The sequence below is a fragment of the Eschrichtius robustus genome, chromosome 16, assembly GCF_028021215.1.
Source record: "Eschrichtius robustus isolate mEscRob2 chromosome 16, mEscRob2.pri, whole genome shotgun sequence".
Lineage (NCBI taxonomy): Eukaryota > Metazoa > Chordata > Mammalia > Artiodactyla > Eschrichtiidae > Eschrichtius > Eschrichtius robustus.
The window spans coordinates 87,864,231-87,888,190 of record NC_090839.1 but is presented as its reverse complement, the minus strand read 5'-3'; the positions used below and the strand labels follow the sequence as shown (position 1 = coordinate 87,888,190).

The window sequence follows — 23,960 nt, the reverse complement described above, 5'->3', positions numbered from 1 at the left end:
TTGCCACAATCCCGACCACGTGAGGTGCTAGCTTCTCAGATGTGCAAGCAGCCCATGTGACAGGTTATCAGCGCTTCTCAAAGCCTGCCAGAAAGGGCGCAGTCCCGGTTTTGGTTTCCTTTGGCTACATCTGAGGACAGTCCTTGGTGACAGTCAAGGTCTGGAGGACAGTGGCACCTTCCCTGGCCCCCTGGCCAGGGGCCAGCACGTCCCCTACCCGACAAGGTCCCCTGCTGAGTGCTCCCAGCGAAAACATGTACGGATAGCAGTTAAAATCATATTCTCACTTCTATGGAACTGGCAATGCTAAAAAAATTCCTTTGTTAATGTATGCATGATATAAAAGTGGATTGGGAGCAGAATTTCAGAGACCTGAAAAATACGCACAGAGGAAGGTATGTTTCCAAGCCTTCTTCAAGAAGAAAGTGTTTCTGTTAAAATCAGCACACGGTGGCTGGCTTTTCTCTCATGCGTTTGTCATGGAGGCCACGTGCGGGCATCGTTAGGGTCACCTGTGCTGGATCAGGGATCCAGAGATCCACCTTCCGTGGCCGGGAGATGGCGGAAAGGTCACGGAACCTCTCTGTGCCTGGGTTTCCTTGTCAAGCGATTGGGGGATGTTGGTGCCTACTTCTCGGGATGGCCCCAAGGATGAGCTGAGATAGGAAGTAGCTTGGAGGTGAGGTTACTCCCGGAGGCTGGCCTTGCTTCCTGTTTCATATAGAAAACAGAAGCAATCAGAAGCGAGCGTCCCCTCCCTCCTCCCACCCACCTGCCCGAGTGCCCACGTGCTCCACCTTCTCCCGCTTCTGTGGGTGGCTCGTCTGGGACTCTGCCAGGGACCCCACCCCCTTTTTCCTCCTCCCCCCCCTCTTTCTCTCACACCCCCCTAGTCTGCATCCAATTGTTCCCACCAACTTACAAACTGTGCTGTTACTTCCCCTTTCCCTTAAAACACCGGCAAACTGGCAAACACACAAAAGCTGGTCCTTCCGACCTCCTCATGGCTGGCTCTCCGACCTCCTTCCAGACTCTGCCCACCTACTGGACCAGCCTCTCTGAACAGCAAAGTAAAATCGCACACCACTCACTGCACCGCCTTGCCTGCCTCACTCCCTATGCCCTTGACCTGCTCATTCTGACCCCCGCCACCCCATTGGAGTGTCAGCTCCACAAGGCAGGATGTTGCCAGTTTTGTTGCCTCCTAGGGCAAAGTGTCTGCTCCAAAATACTTGTGGGTGAACTGCCACTGAGACGGCTCAGGTCTTTATCCGAAGGATAGTGCTTCACGGACGCGCACACTTGCCTTTGGTTAGGTGTCGCTTCAGGATGTGTGCATTCCAGGTCCACCTGGGCTGCTCAGCCTTCCCACCCGTCCCGTCCCCTCCTGTTGGCTCCTCCTGACCCACATCCAGGTCCTGGCACCACTGTCACCTGAGCTTGAGACCCGAGCGTCCTGAGTCTCCCATGTCCACCCAGGAGGTCGCCAGGTCTTAGCGGGCTCTTCACCTCACGCACCTCGCCTCTCCTCCCCGTCCCTGCAGCTGTCCCTTCCTCGTTGATCCCCCTGCCCCTCTCACCCTTCACGCTGCTGCCAAAGTCATTTTTCTAATAGGAGATCTGATGCTCCTACTTCTGTGTTTCAACTCCCAGCGGTTCAGCGCCCTCCCAGGGCTCCGGCCGCACCAGGTGACCTAGAGTCTCGGCAGGTAGTGGGCTGCTGCTCTCTGGGACCGCAGTTCACTCTGCCTGGAATGCTCGTCCCCTGGTCCCTCAGGACCAGTCACTGCTGGCCATACTTTCAGGTGGGGCACTTCCGGGGCACCCAGGGTTCACGGGCACCTCTAACTCTCCCCCCACAAGCCTCGCTTGCTGCACTGCTGTAGTGAGGCTTCCTACTGGACCGCTCCTTTTCCGTGGCCAGTTATCTTTGTTCCCCTCAGGCCTTGCTTGGGGGAAGCTTGGAGAGCCGGTCACCCTCCGCTCAATGCAGGAATGACAGGGAGGGGCCTGCTTTGTTGGGAAGTCCCACATCCTGTCATTCACTGAGACGGATTTCCAAGCTGGGGGGCACTGCTGGGGGTGAAAATCTATTATTGGAAGAGAAGGGAGCCTGAGGCTATGGATTCTTCAGAGTTTGATCTGTAAACACAGACACGTGAGGAAGGGAAAATTAACTATGAAATTGAAGGGACATCTGCCAACTTGAGTCTGATAGGAAAGGCTGAGGGGTAGGGGGGGAAGGATGGGGGCCCCGCAGGAGTGTCCACAGCTGACGAATCTTAGGAGGCCTGCCCCGAACCCACTTTTCCTCGCTCCTTGGTGGGCTTGGGGTTGCGCCTCAGTTTTCCCTAGGGCGGGGGGGGGGGCAGTCTTGATTTTGGCTGCTCTCACCCTATGGTTGGTCGCAGCTCACAGCTGCCCCTTCGAGCGCAGGGCCTCCCCACCGTAGCCAGGACCTCTGCTGGCCGGAAGTCCTTGGCCACTCGGGGCCAGCCTCCATTCTGGACCTGGCTCTACCCCCAGTGCCAGCCAGGCCCTTACCTGGCCGCCCCTCCTCTCTTACCGCTGGATTGTTGGGCTACACTTGCGATAAAGAATCTCGATGAGAAAAAAAAAAAAAGAATCTCGATGGTCTCTTAAGAAAAGTTAAAAATGAGGCGGGGTCTGAGAGTTGTCCCCGAGCTAGAGCAAAGTGCGGGTCACGTGAGAAAGGCTGGGAAACCCCAAACGCTGCAAAAGGCCCGGGGAGGGGTGCAGGGGGAGCTACAGGGTGTCAGGGGCTGAAGCTCACACATCTGTTTGTTTAAAGTTTTATTACAAAACCATTAAGCTCTAGCATGTGACATAGTGCTTCCGTGAGGGCGTGGGACTGAGCGGCCTTGGCTGTCCAGTCTAGGTCACTCCCCCCTTCTGAGCCATCTCCGGACTGTGGACCAGGGGTCATTACTTCCTTGGGTTGCCGTGAAGATTACCGAACCGAGGAGCAACAGTGGGACAGAACCTGCCACGCACCGGTGCCCGATATTTAGGGTTTGTCCCCAACAGGGGAGTTATTAGTAATCAGTGGCCACAACCCCTATAAATTACTGAATTTAGTTTGTCAAAAAGAAAACCGAGGAATTGAACACCAGCTGAGCACGAGCAGGCACGATGCACAGGGTCGCTCAGAATGCTGAGGCCCCGGCCTCTCTGCCCCGGGCGGTGACAACCAGGGGTCGGCCGGGGGACTCGCCCCGCCAAGCACCTCCTCCAGGCCGCCCCTGCCCCCCAGGCCGCAGCCCTCCTGCGTGGTGGGTGGGCTCGGGCCCCCGAGGCCCAGCGGGCCAGGAGTGCCGGGAGGGACAGGTCGACAGGCCATAAGGTCACGCCCCTAGTGCGGCGTCTCTGGGTCGGCGTGGGGGCGGGGGATCTCCTCGCGGTGTGAGGTCTGGGGCCGCGGATGCCGGGTGGGGACGCCCGGACTGGAAGCCCGCGGGGCGGCTGAGAGCGGGCGCGGCTCCTTTAAGACGCCGCCGGCCCCGCCCCGCCCCACCCCACCGCGGGAGCCGCGCCACGTGACCCGGGTCTTGTGACCGGCGGGGGGAGGCGCGGGGGGAAGCCCGCGGCACCCGCCTCCAGGGGGCCCAGCCCCGCCGCCGCCGCTGCAGCCCGCGAGGAGCGGGTCCCGCCGCCGGGCGTCCGGGCGTCCCCGCGAGTCCGAGTCGCAGCCGAGTCAGAGCGCGAGCGGGAGCCGGGCCGGGCGCGGTGGGCGCCGCCCGCCATGGACCACAAGCCCCTGCTGCAGGAGCGGCCGCCCGCCTACAACCTGGAGGCCGGCCAGGGCGACTTCGCGTGCGGCCCGCACGGCTACGGCGCCATCCCCGCCGCCGCCCCGCCGCCGCCCTACCCCTACCTCGTCACAGGTGGGCCCGGGGCCCGGGGCCCGGGGGGCGGGGTGGGGGTCGGCCGGGACCGGGGCTGGCCGAGCGGGCGGGGCCCGGGGCCCCGGGAGCAAACTTTGGGCGGAGTTCTGTGTCGACCTTTAACCCCGAAACCAACTTTTCTCCGGACGCGGCGGCGGCGGCGGGGGCGCGGCCGAGGGGAGACCCGGTGGCGGGCAGTCTCCGCTCCGCGAACCTGATGTCGGGACCCCGAGTCTGGGTGCCGCCCGAGGGCCCTCAGCCCACCTGCTGGGTCGCGCGCGCCCGGCTTGCCCTTCCCGGGAAGCAGCACCACCTCCCTGCAAATTAACTTTATTAACGAGATGCTGTTTGCAAGTTAGCACCTGATAAAGCCCATAGTAGGCACTTAGTGGACGCTGTTGTTGTCTTGATTTTGAAAAGGCTGCGAGTTTTTGGTGGGGAGAGGGGAAGGGCATGAGAAGTACACCTCAGACTCCCCGAGTTTTCCTGCCTGCCCCCTTCTGATGTACTTTCCTGCCCACAGGGTTACCCACGCACCACCCCAGGGTCTACAACATCCACAGTCGAAATGTCACCCGGTACCCTGCCAATTCTATCGTTGTCGTTGGAGGCTGCCCTGTCTGCAGGTACGTCATGGGCCTGGGGGCCCCAGAAACCTCTAAGAACACACTTACTCAAACTCATAAAGGCAGGATCGTTTGGAGACGCGGTCAGTCTTGGGACAGGCTGCTCACTGGGGCATGGGAGAGAGTGGGTTCAGTGGTCCTTGGGTCCATGCACCTTTCATGGGGCAGAGGGGGCTGGGTTCTCTTTCCTGGGGGAGTTGCGTGCTTTTGGGGCCACTGAGCCCCAAGTGGGTGGGATGAAGAAATGGTAGCAGTTGGACTGGCAGCCTCTTATCCCCGGTTCTGGAAGCTGCAAGTTTGCTCTGCGGTTGATTCTTGAAGGTGGCAGAAGGTTTCCTTCTCCCGGAAGGGTCAGTTTGAAGTGCATGGGCAGGAGAGCCCTGACTCAGGTGGCCCGTGTTGGAGGAGCTGGAAGGCCAGGGGGCCGGGGGAGCGGCCGCTGTCAGGGCTGCTTCATGCCATCAGGGCCGTTCCCTGCATGAGGGCAGCAACGCCGAGGTTCTTTGGGGTGGGAGCGATATTTCAGATTCTCAACCTTGAGCCTCCAGAATTTTCTGTTTTTGTAGGGCCTGAGAGGCAGCTATTAGATGCTTGTTCTGTGTGGGTCCTGAGGATTGAAATTCAGATAAGACTTGGTCCATGCCCTTGGTGGATTCGACTAAATGGACAGTTTAGAAAGTCAGGGCAGACTTGGCAAGGACCGGGTTTTCAGCCTTGGGGGGAGGGGGGGTGGCGGAGGAAGTTGGAGTTCGTGAGATGGAACTGAGAAGCCCTGGTTTATACTTAGTCTTAATTTCAAAAGTGTATCAGGGACACGCAGAGTGGAGTCGAAGGGAAGTTAACAGTTTGAGTCACAAGGGTCAGTTGTGTGGGGAGACAAGGGCCTGGGAAGAGGGGGGATGTCCGGAAGTGGGGGCAGGAGGCTGGACCCCCGGAACCAACCGTGGGCTTACTAAAGGGGCTGTGGGCAGGGGAGAGCCCTCTGGGTTGCGTGCTGGCCAGGTGGACCTTGATTTGCAAACCCTAAGCAGGTGTCTCTTCCGACACATCTGGTGATACTCTGGCCTTTGGAGAATGTGAATGGGGAGGGGAGACAGCTGGCTGCCTCTGGAGAGGAGCTCTCTGCACCCTGCACCGGGCACCTGTGGGCGGCAGAGTTCTTGGGGTTGGGGGCATGTGGGTGGGCTTGGAGATGGGGGGCATGGCCTGGGAGGCCCGTCATGTGCTGCTGGGCAGGGCAAGGGTCAAGGCTCGGTCCCTTGCGGAGAGAGCCATTGGGAATCCTTTTGGAAAGTTGCACAGAGAGGTGGGCGACGGGAAACCCGCTGTGCTTGGCTTTGAGGCTGGTTCCGGGTGCTCAGAGCCTTGCTGTGTGCACGGCCCTTCTGTCCCCAAGAAGCCTAGCTGGGCGATTCCAAGGGCCTGTTTTCGGGCGGGAGTGGTTCTGAGCGATATCCTAAGTTTAAGGAGGGGTTTCAGGCTGGCAGCTGAGGCGGCTCCGCACCTGGAGCAGAGCCCTCTGGCCGGGGTTTCAGCGTCTCCCCGCAGGGCCCAGCCTGCCAGACGAGCTGGGCTCAGATCCTGGCCTCGCCAGCTGCCAGCTGGGCCCGTTTCCCCATCTGGGAGATGGGGTGTCTGCTGGGATGGTCCAAGGCTCTTGCTGGCCCAAGGCCCTGAGCGTGGAGGAGGGGAGACCAGCAGTGGGGTTTACGGGGCACAGGTCCCCCAGGGTTGTGAGCTCCCAGGCTGCTGCAGGACGGGGAGCATTTCCCCTGACCCCTCCCTTGCCCTGGGGTGGGAGCTGTCACGGCGGAGGCCCCCGGCTTCTGCCCTCAGCCCCCAACGTGCAGAATGCGGGTCACCGTCTCTCTGCTCTTCTGGGGAGGGGCTTGGGCTCAGGGCTGCTCTAAGGCTGAGGGTGGGCGCCTGCATCCGGGAACAAGTTTCTTCCCTTTTGTCGGGATCGCCGTCCTCCCGGCCTCTGGGTGGTGGGTGCAGCGATGGGGAGCAGGTGCTCTGAGAACAAGTTTGGGGGCGCGGGTTGGGAGCAGACACTCTGACTCCCTCCAAGGCGTGTCCTCCGTGGGCCCTTCTGTCAGCTTGAGGACAGATGCCGGCGGTTAGGGCCCTCCCAGCGCTTGGGCTCTTACACTGGGGTGTCCCGGCCCCCTGCCTGCAGTGCCCTCTGCTGCCGGAGAGTGGGCTGGGGGCCCGGGGAGGTGGGCAGCAGGAAGCAGGGGAAGGCCGGGTGCTTCCAAGGAAGCTCCGCGGTGGTTTGGGGAGAGGGTGCCTAGTCCCTGGGGACAGCCCGTGTGGCCCCTGTCTGGCGGCGTTGGGAGACAGGCGGCTTCTCATGTGACCACACTTCCTTCCTTCCCAGCCAGCCCGCCAGGCTCCGTCCCTCCCTGGGAGCTTGGCAGGAGTTTGCCCAAGTCACACGTCTGTGATTCCCTCTGAGTGAGGCCTGGCGTCAGAGGCCTGTGCCACTTGTCACTTTGCCACCGTCTGAGCTTTCCCTTAAGCAGCCTGACCGTATCTTCCCTTTTTAGCCGCTATGAGAGCGTTTTTTTCTACCCCCGCAGACAGTGAGCGTGCGCCTCACCCCACCCCTGCCCGCCCGCGGCCCCTGTGCACTGAGCACCGCCTTGGCGGGTGGGGCTTCGGCCAGGCCTCGGGCCTCTGTGAAGCTGTCCTCCTCTGGGGCGTGGGCTGTCCCTGGATGAGGCCACCTCGGGTCTGGGGGCCCGGGGCTGCAGTGGGAGGGCCTGTGCAGAGGGCGCCGGGCAGCGCGGGTCGGAGGTGGGAAGGTGCGTCGAGGCGCGGGGCCTGGCTGCACCCGGCTCCCCGCTGGGCGTCGCTGGGTGTCGCTGGGTGTTCGGTCTTGGGGGTGACCAAAGAGGCAGGACGGAATCCAGGAACGGCTGGGGTCTTGGAAGCCAAGACAGGGGCTCAGGGAACAGCTGTGGAGGTCAGGTGCTGCCCAGAGGTCAGGACAGTGACGAGGCCGGGGCTCCGGCCTCGCCCCCGGGAGCGGGCTCTCCCCGGCCCGAGCACTGGTGAGCCGGCCCCGGCTCCCGGGCTGCTGCGGGCAGGGCGTGCCGACCGTGGGGGCCTGGGAGCGCTCGGGGCCTCTCCGTCCAGCTGTGCCTGGACCGAGCCTGGGGTCCGGTAAGCCCCGGGAGCCCCGGGCAGGCCTTGCCACCTTGCAGGCCTCCCGCAGCGTTTGTTCTGCTTGGGGAGGCTCAGGGCTCCCCGGCCGCAGGCTTGCTCAGAAGCGCCCCTGGAGTGGCCGGCGGCTCCCCACCCCCGTGGGACCCCGGGACAGCTGGGGGTATGACGTGGTCTTTGGAGGGGGCTGGCCAGGTGCTGTGGGGCATCATGCCCCACCCCTGCCTGTCTGCAGTCTCGTGGCCACCTGCACGAAGCCCTCTGCACCCCTCTCCCGGCTTGTCTGGGGTTGTTCCTGGGGCGCATCCTGACCGGAGGCCGCCTTGTGCTGGGAGCAGTGGTGGCACTAACTGGGGGGCGCTCAGAGGGTGGGGAGGCCCTGGGCTGGGGTCTGGACTGTTCCCAGCCAGGCCACTTGCTGCCTGAACGAGGCTCCAGGCTCCAGCTTCGTGTAAGGGGGACGTGATGGGACGGGGAGGACGCTGTGAGGAAACGGGGGGGTGGTGAGGATGGGATGGGACATGTGGGTTGCAGGGTCTCGGCTGCGCTCGTCCTGGGGCCCCACCCAGCCCAGCTCCCTGAGCAGATGGGTGTCAGTGGAATCGAGTGACCACTCTCCCTGTAAGGTCAGAGTCAGTTAAGGAAGTGTTTTCAGAATCAGTTCCCAGATTTCTCCAGTTTCCATATCCTCCCCACCCGCATTGCTCAGGAATGGGGGAGGGGCCTTTTAACCACAGCTGGAGCTGCTTGCTCAGTTTGGATTCTGAGCCAGTGGATGAAGAGGTGAAACTCACTCTGAAACGGTGAGGGCTTTTGAGGGGCTTGGAGAGAAAGAGAGGCCAGGCCACTTAGGAGAGGCTGGCAGGACAGGCAGGGGGTCCCCTCCCTCCTACGTGGCCCCAGAGGGACAGGCTTGCTCTGCAGCCTGCTGTTGCTGCGTCAGGACTGGCCTAGAGACCAGACTGTGTTTTCAGTTCAGAAGATTTTGGGTTTTTAAAAACAGTAAATCATGCCAGCACTGCTTTTGAGGTTTGGGCAGTACCCATGGTCAAATATTAACATTTCTGCAGCAAGACACAAATATTCCCATTAAGGGGACACATTGAGACTATAAATGGCCACACAGCAGTTCAGGTCACATGTGGCTGCCAGCTGGGTTTGTTACAAACTTATAAAAAAGTTCCGCGTTCAGAGCTTTTGGCATTTGGAATTGTGGGTAAGAGGTGTGGACTGCGGGTAGCAGGTCCCTTGGGCCCGGAAGCCACGTTGGCGGGTCGGGCCGTGGTTCTCCGTGGAAGGTCTGAGTGTGGAGCAGACCTGCTGGCAGGGCCCGGATTCTGCCCACCTCCCTGGCTGCTGAAGGGAAATGGCCCGGCTCTGCCGCCTTCTTGGGGTGGGCTGGAGGTGAACGGGGGAGAGGGCGTGGGGTCTGGTCCCATCAAGCCCGGACTCCTGACTGAGGGTGTTGGAAAGGGGAGGCCCAAGCTGCCTGCTCTGCTCTGGCTCGAGCGAGTGATGGATCTGGACAGAAGGCGCTGCAGGTTTGTGGAATGAGGGAGTGTGTCCCTCCTGCCTGGGGTGCCGGGCCTCCCCCAGCTGGTCTGGCTGCTGCCGGGGAGCCATGCTCACGCGAGGCCGGTCCACTGGCCTCATGGCGGGGAGGGCCCGGACGCGAGTGACCAGCCCTCCTGGGCTTCCTCCAGCCCTAGACGGTGTCGACCAGGGTCTGGGGTCAGGGTGGAGGATTAGGGAAGAGGCAGGTGGGGGGCTGTGGCTGTTTGACCCCTGACCCCAGAGGACAGGAGCAAGTCGCAGACAGGCCGGTTCATGTGGACGCGGGCACCAGGCAGCACAGGGCAAGCCCCCGCCCCTCCACTGTGGGGAGACGGCCGCCACTCAGAGGGCTTCTCCGGCCAGGGGGCGCTGGGTGCCCTCCAGGGCACCGAGGGCGGCAGGGCGGGACCCCGCCTGGCCCCAGCCTCCTCCTGGGATCTCCTGGAGCCTTTGAGTGGACACACTGGGTTCTAAGCTCTGCCTCTGAACAGCTTTGATCCTTAAGTGAGAGAGTCCAGAGCGCCTGAGATAGTACTGTCCTCGGGCCTCACTGGCCCCTGGAGGGGACACGAGGCACCCTGGTGACTCAGAAGGTTCTCAGCTGGTGCAGGTGACCCAGCTGTGAGGCCTAGTTCAACTCTGTCCTGTGCTTCTCCTCCCTTGGACATTCTAACCGAACAAACCGGTGTGAGCCTGGGGATTCCAGCTGTAGGTGGACCTGGTTCGGTGCCTGGAGGAAGCAGGGAGACGGGGCCATGGCTGCCCGAGTGGTCCCCGGCCGCCTCCAGTTATGCTCAGGTGGCCTGATTAGTATCAGTAGGTGTAGGAGCCGTCGTGTTCCGGGCCCGGGGCAGCCTGTCATGGCCTCCTTTGTGTGGAGCCACAGGTGGTGGCTCAGGGCCTCCTCGAAGCCCCCGCTCCCTACTTGGGCCGCGTGGCCTCGGGTGTTTTCTCAGCAGGTTCTTCTGCCACCTGGTCTGAGGGGGCCTCGAAGCTGGGGCAGGTGGGGTCTGGATGGGCACGGGGCACGGTGTGGTGACCGACAGCCTGTGTTGTACTGTCTGCGCCGGAAATGGCGGCTCGGCTGACAGATGCTGGCCAGCTGATGCGCCTTCCCTTGGGGCGGGCCTGGCCTGTGGGCGGTGTCCAGGTGTCCGTGAGTCTGGGCTCAGCAGGTGTCTCCGCTGCAGGGCTGCTCAGAGCCTTTCCTCAACTAACACGGGGCGTGAGGCAGGTCCCCAGGACCCCCCACCCCACCCCCGCCCTTGGTCTCTCTGCAGCGCTCCCAGGGCTTCCAGGGGCCAGGCCCGCTGGGAGGCGCTGCGGGAGTGGAGTGTCCACCGCGCGCTCTCCTCTGGGGCAGGGCTTGGAGTCCGGCGTCCCAGCTGAGCTGCCCCTCGCTGGGCCCCCGCAGCCCTGTTTGCCCCCCCGCCCACACTTGCTGGTCGGGCTGAACCTTCCTCCTCTCCACACAGGCGGCCAGAGGAGGGTCGTGGGCATAAAGGATCCTTACCGTGTTTGAGTGTGATAAGTGGCTTCAGGAAGCCCAAGGACCTTGGTGTGTGCGTGGGGGGATGGGCTGGGGTCCCGAGGGCGGGGCACTGGTTTTGCGCTGCAGCTGGGGCCGGAGAGAAGCGCCTCTTGGGGGCGGGCATCATCAGGTGTCGCCCGAGGAGCTGAGCACAGGGCCCCTGCTTCCCCCCTTTGAAAAGGCCCTGAGACCCGGGGTGGTGCCCTCGTGGGCACATGGTGGGGGGACGGCCCCTAGCGGTCCGAGGGATTATGCACTGTGCATGTTGAAGGTTATCGTGACTTTTTCCGAAGAGGAAGCTTTGAGATTAAATTTCTCGAGATAAGTGACATTGTGTGAACGTGGTGTGAACAAGGCTGATTTTAGTCTTTCACGAAAATCTGCTCCCCCGCCCCCTGCCCAAACCAATAAAAATCACACGAAATTCAAACTCTCTCACTATTTTCGGAATTTCCCTGTAGGGAATGGGAAAATAAGTCTAAAACTTTTCAACGTTGGGAAAAAATATCCTAAAGTGATTTGGGTTTCTTGGTCTTGTTCTTTTTAGAGACATACGAATTTTTATAGAAACCAGCATTTGCCTCTTGTAAGAGAAAACGTGGCAGGTTGTATGGCAGCCGGATGTTCTTGCCTTTATCAGTAGGTGCTGGTGCCTCCCAAGCGGCTCTTCTCTCCTCTTCACGTTTTCTGTGCAGCGACCGCTGGCAGCTGGCCGCTGGCCGTCCCCTCCACGACCGGCGCCCCAGCTCTGGAGGCACCTGGGCTTGCGGACGTGGGCCAGGGGCGCCCTGGGGACAGGGGTCCGCTGGGCCGGCAGGCCTTGGGTCTGCGAGGGCCCTAACCCGCGTGCCCCCTCTCTCTCCGCAGGGTCGGGGTTCTGGAGGACTCCTTCACCTTCCTGGGCATCTTCTTGGCCATCGTCTTGTTCCCCTTTGGGTTCATCTGCTGTTTTGCCTTGAGGAAGCGAAGATGCCCCAACTGTGGCGCAAACTTTACTTAAAGGGAACAGCACCCCCCGGCTTCCCACACCCAGCTCGCTTTTTCTAATGTAAATGTCGTGTACAATAGCTTTATGGGATTCAGCTTCAGGACTGTGCTGTAAAGGGAGGCGGGCGGACTGGGCGCTGCCAGGAGGAGCCGAGGGCACAGGGGGCGGGAGTGCGGACGCGCACGGGCACTGCTCCCAGGTCAACGACAGCTCAATAAAGCACTGCTTTTATTTTTCGCAGTCTTCAATTTGAGAAAGGTGAGAAATACTGTTTGAAATAAATGAGATCCATACCATTGTTTACCTGGTTTTGCTTATTCAGTGTTTGCACACTGCCACTTACAGAAATCAAGTTTTGTTGTTACGAAAACTTCAAACAAACATATACAGAATTGAGAAGAGCGTTACCTCTCCTAACCCAGCTTCAACATTATCCAGTTCACACCGACCTTCTGTTATTCCTCAGTAGGCATTTACAGCTCAAAAAAATGTGCTTGTGTTCAAGTTTGTATTATTATAATGAAACCTAATACCTTGACATTTACAGAGCACGCACCCCAGTGCCCAGGACCTAAGGCAAGGCCTCCCGTGCTGTGTGACGCAGGTAAGTGACGGCTGTCGTCCCTTCTGTGGAGGTCTAGAGGGTCTGGGAGAGCCAGGTGGGCCTGCAAGTGGCATCTGATAATCCCAGGACCTGTGCCATCCCTGTAACCTAACCTAACACAGCCAGAAGACCCCCAGCAGCGGAGCTCTGGGGGCCGGGGCCACGGTGTGACACCCCCTGCCCCTTCTCCCTTATTAACAAGCTTCTACACCTCACTCCCTCCACACTGTTGAAAATAGAGGGCTTCTGTGAACCCTACTCTTATTAAACGGTGAGAGGAGCAATGGGCCATGTGACTAATTTGATTGTGTTTTCTTGGCTGGTGGAAGGGTCTGCTCTCAAAAGACAAGTGTGCTGCTTGACAGATGCCCTTAGTCTGCGGGTCCTGGGAGCCCTCGCACAGTCCCAGACCCCCACCACCAAGGGGTCATAGCCGACCAGCCACGAGGAAGACGGGACCAAGAACCCAAAGCGTCACACGCTTACACTGGTTTACCTGCATTTGACCTTGACCAATTTCAAGCTTATAGAAGAATAATATTCATGGCGAAGTGAAAAGCTGTGGTCAGCAACAAGCCCCCCTCCCCTGCCCCCATACAGTGGATGGCCTGCGTGTGAGTGTTCATCACCACTCTCCACCCCTCCAAATTGGGCGTAGTCCCTGACAGCCAGAGAGAAACCCTGCCACTGGCTCCAACTCGCCTCGCAGCTGCAGAAGCCCAGGTTCCGGGTGTGCCAGGGTGGGGCTCAGCCGAAATGCAGCCTCCCACTACCTTCCTGGCTCCCAGAGGTCCTCCTGGCTTCAGCAGCGCTGCTGGCAGTTTCAGCACCTGACTGAAAAGTGGAGGAACTTGCACCCCAAGAGGTTTCAGAGTAAGTTAGTGATGGAGGCAGCTTTGGTCAACTAGCTTAGCGAGAGGACCCTGGGTTTCTACACACGAAGTCCCCAGATGCACGTGTTACGCTGTGAGCCAGGCCCATGTGTGGCATGGCCTGGCATGTTTTCATTGGTCATTCCAGTTGGTAACTCAGAACGCCGAATTCAGTACCTCTTAGAAATTATTCAAGTGCTAATATCATGGCTGTGTTAGGGACAGGTGAATTCTCAGTGCTCTAGCGATGTGTCTAAATCGCGAGAACTTGCGGGATGCTTCATCTTGGGTAGGGCTGCATTTGCTTAAGCAAACATTTTAAAGTGTTTAAAAAATTAAATTTTATATAATAGTCTCATAATTTATATTGCTTAAGATTATTTGCATGCTGGGATGCAAATTTACACAGTGTTTTCTTTAAACATCGTAATGCTATTTAAGAGCACATGCTTTATAAAATAAAACTGTGATCTTATTTGCATTCAGGTGCAGAAAGCCAGTCACAAAAGCATCAACTATCCCTTATTCTGGCTATTAAAAAAAAAAAATCATAGAATATTAAAAAAAAAAAATGATACAATAGGATTGGAACTAAATTTACAGTTCTTGAACAGAACAGGAAGAAAATACTTTAAATGATTGAGTTGTATCTAAACTATGACGGATTTATCTTAAAGACAGAAATGTGTAAACCCAACTATGTTAAATTAGAAAATGCACTGATTTGCTCAAGTGGAATACATGTAAAATCAGGCACCCTCCGGTGAAGCTTTACAACAGGACAGCACTTATCACACACGTATACCTATCATTTCCCAAGCGAGAACCGAATGGGGAACCAGAAGAATCTGGGGCCACCTTTTCATCGAATGACTGGTGCTGAGCGATCGTTTGTCACCGTTGGTCGGAGTTTCACAGTAGCAAAGGGATTTTCTCCGCTGGGGAGGCGGGGGGAGAAAAAAATCGTTGGCAGAAATACTTCAAGACAGGGATTTGGTTCGGAAAAAGAGCTAATAACCCCTGCTCTTGCTCTGTGAAATTGTATAGCTTATGTAAACCCCAGACATTCTCTGAACATGGAAGTTTTGTTCTGTGACAGTTCTCTCCATGCGCCCATTATAAGCTGCTAATTTCGTTTTGGCCACAGAGGGGCCTGATGCTGAGAAAGACCTCAGGCCTGGGGGGTCCTCTGGGAGCGGGGCCTGGAGGGCCTGCCCAGCAATCTGCCCTGATCCGGAAGGGAGTTCCCCTGGCCTCGTGTTGTGTTTGGCACTTAATAATGCAGCTGCTGTCCTAGAAGGCTCTCCCACCACCACCTCCCCGCCCCACACTGGACTGCAGAGAGGTGCGCTGCCCTCTGTCAGAAATGTTTAAAGCTCTGGATAGTTCTGTAATGGGCGGCGGGCTTCCCTGGCGGTCCAGTGGTTAGGACTCCACGCTTTCCTTGCCGAGGGCCTGGGTTCGGTCCCTGGTCGGGGAACTGAGATCCTGCAAGCCCAGTCCTCCTGGGCTGAGCAAGGGGGAGGGCCCTTGTGGAGGAAAGTAACATACCTGAGAAAAGGAGGCTTTGCAAACCCATTGGCATCATTCTGTGGGAAAGAAAAAGAAGTTTATGGAAGGCTCGTGAAATTGGGACATTTTTAATATGACCTGAAGGTAAAGACATCTAAAGCATAAGGGACTGCTTAAAGCTATGCATGTTTCAAAGTGCCCTGGAGTCTCAATTTATTTGTCTCATTTATCTAAATTCACTCGGAAGAGTAAGGGCAAGAACAGAAGACATTCTGAAACACAGTGAGGTACCCTCACAAATGCTGGAACATCTTAGAGGGAAACACAGGGTCTGCTGCTCCCTGCCTGTGGCCTGAATTCAGGTGCAAAACTGTAGTGATTATGGTTGGCTTTTTGGGAGCCGGGTCCTGAATGATGCCATGAGAAACAGTAAAGAGAAAACGTTGGGTTTCGGTGCTGTAGACTGGTGCCAACTGCCAACCAGAGATCTGACCTTGTAGAAGTTCCGTAACTGCGGGAGAGAGAGGACGCAACAGTGCAGGCACTGTCTTTGCCTTCAGGAATCGCCAGAGCCCTCTCGGAGCCCCGGCCTCCGGCTCCCAGGGGCTCGGGGTCTCCCAGTGTGGCCGGGGACCAGGTGATCGTGTGTCCTCGTCTTCATTCTACAAAGAATCTGCTTTAAATCTGCTCTGGCTGTTGTAAGAAATCACTGGCCCAAACTGGCGGGCTTATTCAGATGGCTGCCCAGGAGAGGGCGGTGTCATGCCGTCTGACCAGGGCCACCAGGCCAGCTCCCAGGATGCCCCATGGTCTCAGGGCTTGCAGACCTCTGAGCTCCTCTCACTTCCGTTGCCAGTTGCCAGCCTGGGGCTGAAGGCCACGCCTGGAGTAAAAGCCAGGCCAGGGCTCCCTTGGGATGGCCTCTCCTGGGTGCTGGATGTACAGACTCAAGGCAGAGGGGGCTGGGGGCACCAGGGCTACTTTAGACCTGTGCCTGCTGTCTCCGGGCCTCTGGGGACCTCACACCTTGACCTTGAACCTGGGGCCAGCAAGGTCATCCCGAGGGGGAGCCCCAGCACCAGGGGCAGCCAGCCCAGCATCCGGATTCAATGTCTCCCTCTCAGGATCGAAGCACAAAGCAGCTGCCCTGCTCGTTAGCACGTCCTAAAAGGGCCTCTCCCCACAGGGCGCGCCGGGCTTGCTCAGCAGGCCTCGGAGTGAGCAGTTTCTGGTGTAACATTCATGTTACAGGATGAGTAAGGGCTAACATGATTTATTTTAAAAATACCCCCCCCCCAAAAAAAAAAAAATACCCCAGAATGCCTGTCGTGCAGTCCCACACGTGCTCAGGGTGCTGGCATTAACCTGCTGCCCAGAGCAGGTGCCCCTAGGCTGGGGAGGCTGAGTCCAGGCTGTGACTGTGGCTCAGGGGAGGCCGGCTGCGTCCTCCCGGCCTGAAAGGCCCACGTCCTGCCAAGCTGGACTCGCCAGATGCGGCCTCCGCAGGGCATGTAACGGAAACCACCTTCCTGCCTGTCCTTGGGGCAGGACACTGTCCCCCTCCCCTGCGTGTCCTCAGCTTGAGCAGCGCCCCCGCTGCCCTCAAGGCAGAAACCTTGGAGCCCGACTGAACTCTGAAACGAGCTTAGCCATGGTTTCACAGGCTGTGTTATCTGGGTGACACGACTTGGTGAGAGAAGCAGAAACACTGGAGGAGATGCACTGAAGTCCAGCCCTGGCGGTAAAGTGGCAAGAAGTGACAACTTGTGCTATGAGGAAAGAGAGCAAAATGACTCTTAAGACGGCCGCCCGAAGCTACTGGGCCCTGGCACGTGCCCCAGCGAGCCCACTCCTGGTTGGTACAAGCAACGTGCGCGCACATTGGCACTGAGACACCCGCTGGGATGCATGGGGCAGCCCTATCCTAACAACAGGCAAAACATTCTCTGACATAAATCGTAGCAATGTTTTCTTAGGTCAGTTTCCCAAGGGAATAGGAATAAAAGCAAACATAAACAAATGGGACCTAATCAAACTTACAAGCTTTTGCACAGCAAAGGAAACCATAAACAAAACGAAAAGACAACCTACGGACTGGGAGAAAATCATCTTGGCAAACTATGTGACCGACAAAGGCTTAGTTTCCAAAATACACGAATAGCTCGTACAACTCAATAACAAAAAAACAATCCAACCCAAAAATGGACAGAAGACTTAGACATTTCTCCAAAGAAGACATACAGATGGGCAACAGGCACATAAAAAGATGCTCAACATTGCTAATTATTAGAAAAATGCAAATCAAAACTACAGTGAGGTTCCACCTTCACACTGGTTAGAATGGCCATTATTAAAAAGTCCACAAATAACAAATGCTGGAGAGGGTGTGGAGAAAAGGGAACCCTCCTACACTGTTGGTGGGAATGTAAATTGGTGCAGCCACTATGGAGAACAGCATGGAGGTTCCTTTAAAAACTAAAAATAGAATTGCCTTATGAATCAGCAATTCCACTCCTGGGCAGATATCTGGACAAAACTATAATTCAAAAAGATAAATACACCCCAGTGTTCACAGCAGCACTATTTACAATAACCAAGACACGGAAACAACCTAAAGTGTCCATCAGCAGATGAATGGATAAAGAAGATGGGGTACATATATACAATGGAATATTACTCAGCCATAAAAAGAGTGAAATAATGTCATTTGCAGCAACATGGATGGACCTATGGATTATTGTACTAAGTGAAGGAAGTCAAAAAGAGAAAGACAAATACCAATATCATATCACTTATATGTGGAATCTAAAATATGACATAAGGACTTCCTGGTGGTCCAGTGGGTAAGACGCCACACTCCCAATGCAGGGGGCCCGGGTTTGATCCCTGGTTGCGGAACTAGATCCCACATGCATGCCGCAACTAAGATCCCACGTGCCACAACTAAACATGCCACAAAGAAGATCCCACATACTGCAACTAAGACCCCGGTGCAGCCAAAATAAACAAATATTTTAAAGAAATAGAATATGACACAACTTATTTACGAAACAGAAACAGATTCACAGACATAGAAAACAAACTTATGGTTACCAAAGGGGAACAGGGGGAGGGATAAATTAGAAGTTTGGGATTAACAGATACACACTACTATGCATAAAATAGGTAAACAAGGTCCTACCGTATAGCACAGGGAACTATATTCAGTATCATGTAATATACCATAATGAGAAAGAATATTTTTAGAAAAGAATGTATACATATGTATAACTGAATCACTGTGCTGTATACCTGAAACTAACGCGACGTTGTAAATCAGTTATTCTAACAGGAGGGATGACAGCCTCTGTTGAGACACCAGTGGAACCACAGGAGGACACAGTTCTGTCTGCGCAGGGCCAGACCAGACAGGCACCCAGCGTCCAGAGGAGGGCAGTCTGGACTGTGAGATGGGACAGTGCGGGGGACTTCTGGAGGGCTGGTAATGCTCCAGTTCCTGATTGGGTGTTGGTTATATGGAGTCACTTTGTGAAAAGTGACTTTTCTTTTCTTGCACTTTTCTGGTATATGGTATTCTTCAATGTTTACTAAAAAAAAAATAGGACCTTTTCAGAAAGGTGTCCTCTTTAACACGCCTGCCAGCGAGCTTATTGCCACGGCTGCCCTCCTCCCTGCTCCCTTCTCCTCGGCGAAGGCACCTCCTTTGCCCAGCGAGGAGCTCCGGATCCGCTGGCCTCAGAACTGCCCGCACGGCCCATCCCCCGCCAGCTGAGCCGGGAGCCGCCTGTCCCTCTACCGCCTCCCCCAGTCTGCGCTGAGGGGTTTGGGGTCTCCCCGTCTGCCCCCCACCCCGTCTTTCCCTCCTCCAGCGTCTGGCACACGTCGCCCTGTCCTGCAGGAGCACCGAGGGCTCTGGAGGCCCTTCTTGGTCGTTCTGTGACCCATCTCGGCACAGCTCCTGGCATGCCCGGGGCACCTCCTCTGTCACAGTGCGGGCCACACAGCATGGGCTCGGAAAAGCACCGCCGCCGCCCGCCATCCGGGAGACGCTGGTCCTCACTCACCTCTCGGGCTTTGCTCCGAGTTCGCAGCACGTGTCCCGCCCCAACTTCCCTCAGGCTTCACAGCACGACTCCCAGGCGCTGGTCCCTCTGCTGGGCTGCACCCGTGGCCACAGCCTGTCGCGTGTTCTGTGTCCCCTCTTGGCAACTCCCTGCGAGTGGCCAGGCTGCCTGGGGACAGCGGGGCCGGGGAGGCCTGGGGACTGGATGGCGAGACAGCCCACAGGCGGGAACGGACGGGACACGCCTGGTGACGTCTCCCGAGAAACCCCAAACCCCAGTCCACCTGGAGGTGGCCCTTGCTGGCTGTCACGGTGTCCGCGTCACCCCCCCTCCCCACCGCCCCAGAGCTCTGCCTGGGTGTCTACTGCGTGCCCGTGTGCCTTGAAGAAGACGACGCGGTCCCAGCCTACGGGTCAGCTCAGACCCGCGGCCACAGGCAGACGCACAGAGATGATGGAACTCGCGGCCCGGCCAGGGCTCTGTTGAGAAGCCTCGCGGGGAGCCCTCCACTCCCCTGGGGACCGAGCCATCCTGCAGACAGCAGGGCCTGAGGGACGGGCCCTAGGGCTTCCTTGGTGCCTGCCCTCCTGCACGGCTGCTTCCACGGACAGAACGTCCCTTCCTCTCCGCCGCCAGCTGGAGAGCAGCTTCGCATGGCCCACGGTGTGAGCAGCCCTGAGTGACACTGCTTTACCTGTTAACAACTAACTCAGTCCTCAGCTGCAGGCTGGACTCTCCCAGTTCACAACCTCCGACCCAGTTCAACCCCTTTATTCTTTTTTTTTTAAAATTTATTTATTTTTGGCTGCATTGGGTCTTAATTGCTGCGCACAGGCTTCCTCTAGTTGTGGAGAGCAGAGGCTACTCTTAGTTGCGGTGCGCGGGCTTCTCATTGCGGTGGCTTCTCTTGTTGCAGAGCACAGGCTCTAGGTGCACGGGCTTCAGCAGTTGTGGCACGCAGGCTCTAGAGCGCAGGCTCAGTAGTTGTGGCGCATGGGCTCAGTAGTTGTGGCTCACAGGCTCTAGAGTACAGGCTCAGCAGTTGTGGCACACAGGCTCAGTAGTTGTGGTACGCGGGCTCTAGAGCACAGGCTCAGTAGTTGTGGCGCACGGGCTTAGTTGCTCCGCGGCATGTGGGATCTTCCCGGACCAGGGCTCGAACCCGTGTCCCCTGCATTGGCAGGCGGATTCTTAACCACTGCGCCACCAGGGAAGCCCAACCCGTTGATTCTTAAATGGGGAACTGAAGCCCAGACAGGGAAAGCCAACTGCCTTGGTCATGGGGCTCTTTTCTGAAACCAAGGTGCCCACTCGGTGAGGTGGGGGGTAGAGGTGGGGGGTGGAGGCAGCGCCCACTCAGCGCAGCTCTTACAGGTCGGCAGACGCGCTTTGAAATCAAAGCGTGTGGGTTTGAGGGCTTGGTTTCTCAATAGCTATTTAAAGCCCAGTTATCGGATTACTTAAAAGCTGCTGCCACTAAGGCAGAGAGCACGTGACCGACCCCCAGCCCCTGGGTAGTGAGAAGACGGCATCTGATCTCTTGAGATGGGACGTCCCAGGGCAGCTGGGTCCACCTCACTGGGTTCACGAACATTCTCTGGTGGGTGGCTCCCAGGTATACCCTAGGTATCCTGGTGTTTAAACAAAACTCTACGTGTAACTGACAATATTCTGATGGTTGTGTGTGTGTAAAAACTACATATAAAAGTGTTAGGCTGCTTTACCAGCTCCCACGGACCCCAGACTTTGGCTGAGACAGAGCATACTTTTCTCCAGTGTTATCAGCTGGTGTAAACAGTTTAGGAAAGATAAATGACCAGCCCAGTTGGGCGTAAGAACCTCTGAGATACGAAATTCCAGGGCGGTGTCTCCAGCCCTCAGGGGCTCCTGGAAGGGCCTCATCGTGTACCTGCTTCTCGACCATCACCTTCTGGATCAGGTTTCTAAATGGAATCTGATTCTCTTTTGTGTGATCTATGACTGACTGACTGACATGGCAGCCACTCACTGTGTGACTAGATTAAGATACAAATTTAAAATTAAAAACTCAGTTCCTTACAGTTGCACCCTCCGCTTTTCAGGTGCTCAGCAGCCCGTGTCCAGTGGCCACTCTGCTGGGCCGCCCAGTTCTGGAGCATTTCTGCCCGATCCATAATCTCTCTGGGTTTGTTTACTGATGCGCAGATGACTGGATCCTGTGTCTGCTGCCTTTGCAAGAGGCCACGACGACTAGGTGGCCTATTAAAAACAGGCCTTTTCACCTGCTCCCCAGGGGCTCTCTTTGGGGCAGAGCCGGTCCTTCTGTCCGCTCTGCTGTGCTCTTGGACTCCCGCTCTGACTTGGTAGTGATGAAACGCGGTAGCTTGTCTAACGGACAGGTTGTAGGCAGCGGAGGCATCTGAGGGTGTACACCGCTGACAGTTGCAGCTTTTTCTTTGGCACTTTGCAGAGGATACTGAAATATTACTTCAAAAGATGAAGCGATAGAAATGGAATACGAATCAGTCATTATACCTCATGATGCGTCTGTGAACGCCCTGTACTTACTTTTGGGTTATTACCGTCTTCAGCCCAAGATTAGATGCACGTTTACAGATATGGAAAATTGAACGTCCAGAAGAGTCAGGGTGACTGGGTGGGAGGCCCTGAAATGACGGCTGGCAGTGCCTCGTTCAGGAAGTGCACGGACCTTGTGGCCTTTGATGATTTTTAAAAGCCAATTAATATTTTCTTGTGGCCTTTATTAATTAGCATTTTCCATTGTTCTCCAGATCAGAACAACATAGTAACCTATTGGTACCCCTTAAACAGCACACAGATGACAGTGGTACTTGTCGCATCACAGAGTTCTGATGGAGGGACACCTACACGCTGCTGACCCGTGAGGATGAGAAGGGCGCGGAGGTGCTATTCATGGGCTCACAGGGTTCCTGCCACAGGCCTGCAGCTCATCACAGCCCAGGCAGCAGTGCTGGGGCTTGTTAGAAGCATAAATGCTTCTAAGGTGACATAAGAAAATGCTAATGATCCCACCATGCGGGTGGGTGCTGGGGAGGGAGGGGAAAATAGCTGTATATCTAAATATATCAATATTTATCTATATCTCAAAGGAAATATAACGAAATGTTAACAGGAGTTATCCCAGAAGTGAGATTATAAATAGAATTTTCTTTTTAATACTTGTTCTATGTTTTCCAAATTTTCTACCAGAACAAAAATTCTCTGGGTTATTTTTATGAGCAGAAAGTGTTATTTTTAGAAGTAGTATTTAAAATGAGGTGTAATGATTAGATGTTTTAATTTTTACAAAGAGACCCTGACCAAACTTGGACTTTGCTGTTTAGCCAAAACCTGTAGCTTTGACTGCCAGGTGGATTTAAAAGGAAACCTCATTTCAGCATATGTTTAATGTACCCAGCAAATGGCAACATTTGAGGTGAAGAAATATTAAAACATACTTTTGTTTACTTAAAGCATGGGATGGATAAATATTAATTTAAGAGTTCATCCTTATTTCTGTCTCAAGAGTGGGATAATTTATCAGTTTGATTATTTGCAAAGTAGAATTTTAGATAAAAATTTTACCATAAAGCCATTCCTTAATATAGTAGTCAAATAATAAAATATATAAATACCTCCATGAAAGACAACTTTTATCTGTTTTTTTAATCAAAAGTGGGAAGGGGGTGGTTTCTCAAATTGTAGGTACTTTAACAAACCATAAGTAACTTCGTCTTTAATTAATACAGTCATACTTATGGGATGCTGATTATTTTTAATTATTCAGAACCTCCAAAATAAATATTTATATTTTTCTAGTAGTTAAATGTGTAAGAATGTTTTTTCTTTCGAATGCTGGCATGTTAAAGAGCTAATGTATGTGCTCGTTATATAAATTATCCAAAAAAAAAAAAAGGCTCCAGGATATGTAAACATGAGTAAACCAGACCTGCTCCCAGAGCTGAGACAGAACAGCGCTCTCTCCCGTGTAGGTACCAGCAGTTAGTCGCTAGCTCTGTCAGTTCTTCCCCTTAAGTACTGACAACTCCTGTTGCCCCATCCCCAGCACTGGACGGGGCTCCTACCGTCCCCTCCCTGGATGACCGAATGCCGCCCGGAAGGATGGGGAAGGACGCAGTACAGCCCAGGCGGCCTGGCTTGGGGAGCATCACCCCTGGCCTGCCCATCCCGCCACTTCTCCGCCGTTGCCCCGACCGCACCCAGCCACGCAGACCCCGCGACACCGTCGGAATGCTTTGGGTTTCATCAGAGCTCTTCCTTCAGGACTCGGCTCAAATGTTTGCCTCCAAGAAGCCATTTCTGATGCTTCCCAGGAGCCTGAGCCGGGGCCCTCCCCGCCTCCGGTCACCCTGCACCTTTTCCACAGCCCCAATAAACACCGCTCACTGGACTCAGTTCCGGGGTTGATTCCTATTTGTTTCCCTGGAGCCTAGCCCAGGGCCTGGACCGTAATAAGCTTATCAATAAATGTTCCATGGACGAGTTCCAGTGCGACCCGCAGATCCCTTCCACGAAGTGTACCTTCACGTGCCATGTGATTGTGTTTAAAAAAGTTTTGTTGGTCACAGTAGTCTGATGCCATAGAAATGTTTGTTGCCAGTGTTATAAATGTGACCTCGCTGTAGCTATCAACTCTATACCCGTTCCCTTTTAATGCAAGGTTTCACTTATTATTAAGAAAAGTGTTCGTCAACATTCATTATTCTGACATTTGCAAAATCAACGGCAACTAATCGCCATTGGAATCACAGAAGGAGGGCGTTTTCATTAGATACTTAGAGCTTTTAAATATTCTTATATGAAATAAAATAAAGGCCACTAAAATGAAAGACTGAAAAAGGCCTTCCAGCCTGCAAGACAGAAATAGGGGGCCTATCATCAAAAAATCTACAAACAATAAATGCTGGAGAGGGTGTGGAGAAAAGGGGACCCTCTTGCACTGTTGGTGGGAATGTAAATTGATACAGCCACTATGGAGAACAGTATGAATGTTCCTTAAAAAACTAAAACTAGAGCTACCATACGACCCAGCAATCCCACTACTGGGCCTATACCCTGAGAAAACCATAATTCAAAAAGAGTCATCTACCACAATGTTCACTGCAGCACTGTTTA

General features: G+C 55.6%; 2 protein-coding genes across 3 annotated transcripts in view; one reads left to right on the top strand and one right to left on the bottom strand.

Moving 5' to 3' along the window:
* The first annotated feature begins 3,587 nt into the window (after positions 1-3,587).
* BRI3 (brain protein I3) lies at positions 3,588-23,330 on the top strand. 2 transcript variants are annotated; one of them, XR_011070317.1, is made up of 6 exons: positions 3,588-3,905; positions 4,429-4,531; positions 11,652-11,832; positions 12,320-12,376; positions 21,596-21,728; positions 22,891-23,330. XR_011070317.1 is itself a non-coding variant. In XM_068524168.1 (3 exons), exons 1-3 carry the CDS (start codon positions 3,764-3,766, stop codon positions 11,782-11,784), a joined length of 378 nt encoding a protein of 125 aa, XP_068380269.1. In that variant the 5' UTR covers positions 3,588-3,763; the 3' UTR covers positions 11,785-12,073. The 2 variants fall into 2 exon arrangements, 1 of the variants encoding a protein (XP_068380269.1); XM_068524168.1 differs by lacking the exons at positions 12,320-12,376; positions 21,596-21,728; positions 22,891-23,330 and having other exon boundaries at positions 11,652-12,073.
* Positions 13,833-23,960, bottom strand: part of BAIAP2L1 (BAR/IMD domain containing adaptor protein 2 like 1) — an 85,224-nt gene continuing 75,096 nt past the window's right edge. Inside the window, exons 13-14 of the mRNA XM_068524167.1 lie at positions 14,800-14,837; positions 13,833-14,186 (exon numbers count right to left, since the gene is read on the bottom strand). Coding sequence (XP_068380268.1) covers positions 14,111-14,186; positions 14,800-14,837 — 114 coding nt within the window. The 3' untranslated portion in view covers positions 13,833-14,110. The remainder of the gene's footprint in view (positions 14,187-14,799; positions 14,838-23,960) is intronic.

Bases quoted from the DNA above. Each gene is read 5' to 3' on its own strand.
- BRI3 (XM_068524168.1), top strand. From the start codon at position 3,764: ATGGACCACAAGCCCCTGCTGCAGGAGCGGCCGCCCGCCTACAACCTG. The intron at 3,906-4,428 runs GTGGGCCCGGGG...TCCTGCCCACAG, and splicing joins CTACCCCTACCTCGTCACAG to GGTTACCCACGCACCACCCC. The intron at 4,532-11,651 runs GTACGTCATGGG...CTCTCTCCGCAG, and splicing joins GGAGGCTGCCCTGTCTGCAG to GGTCGGGGTTCTGGAGGACT.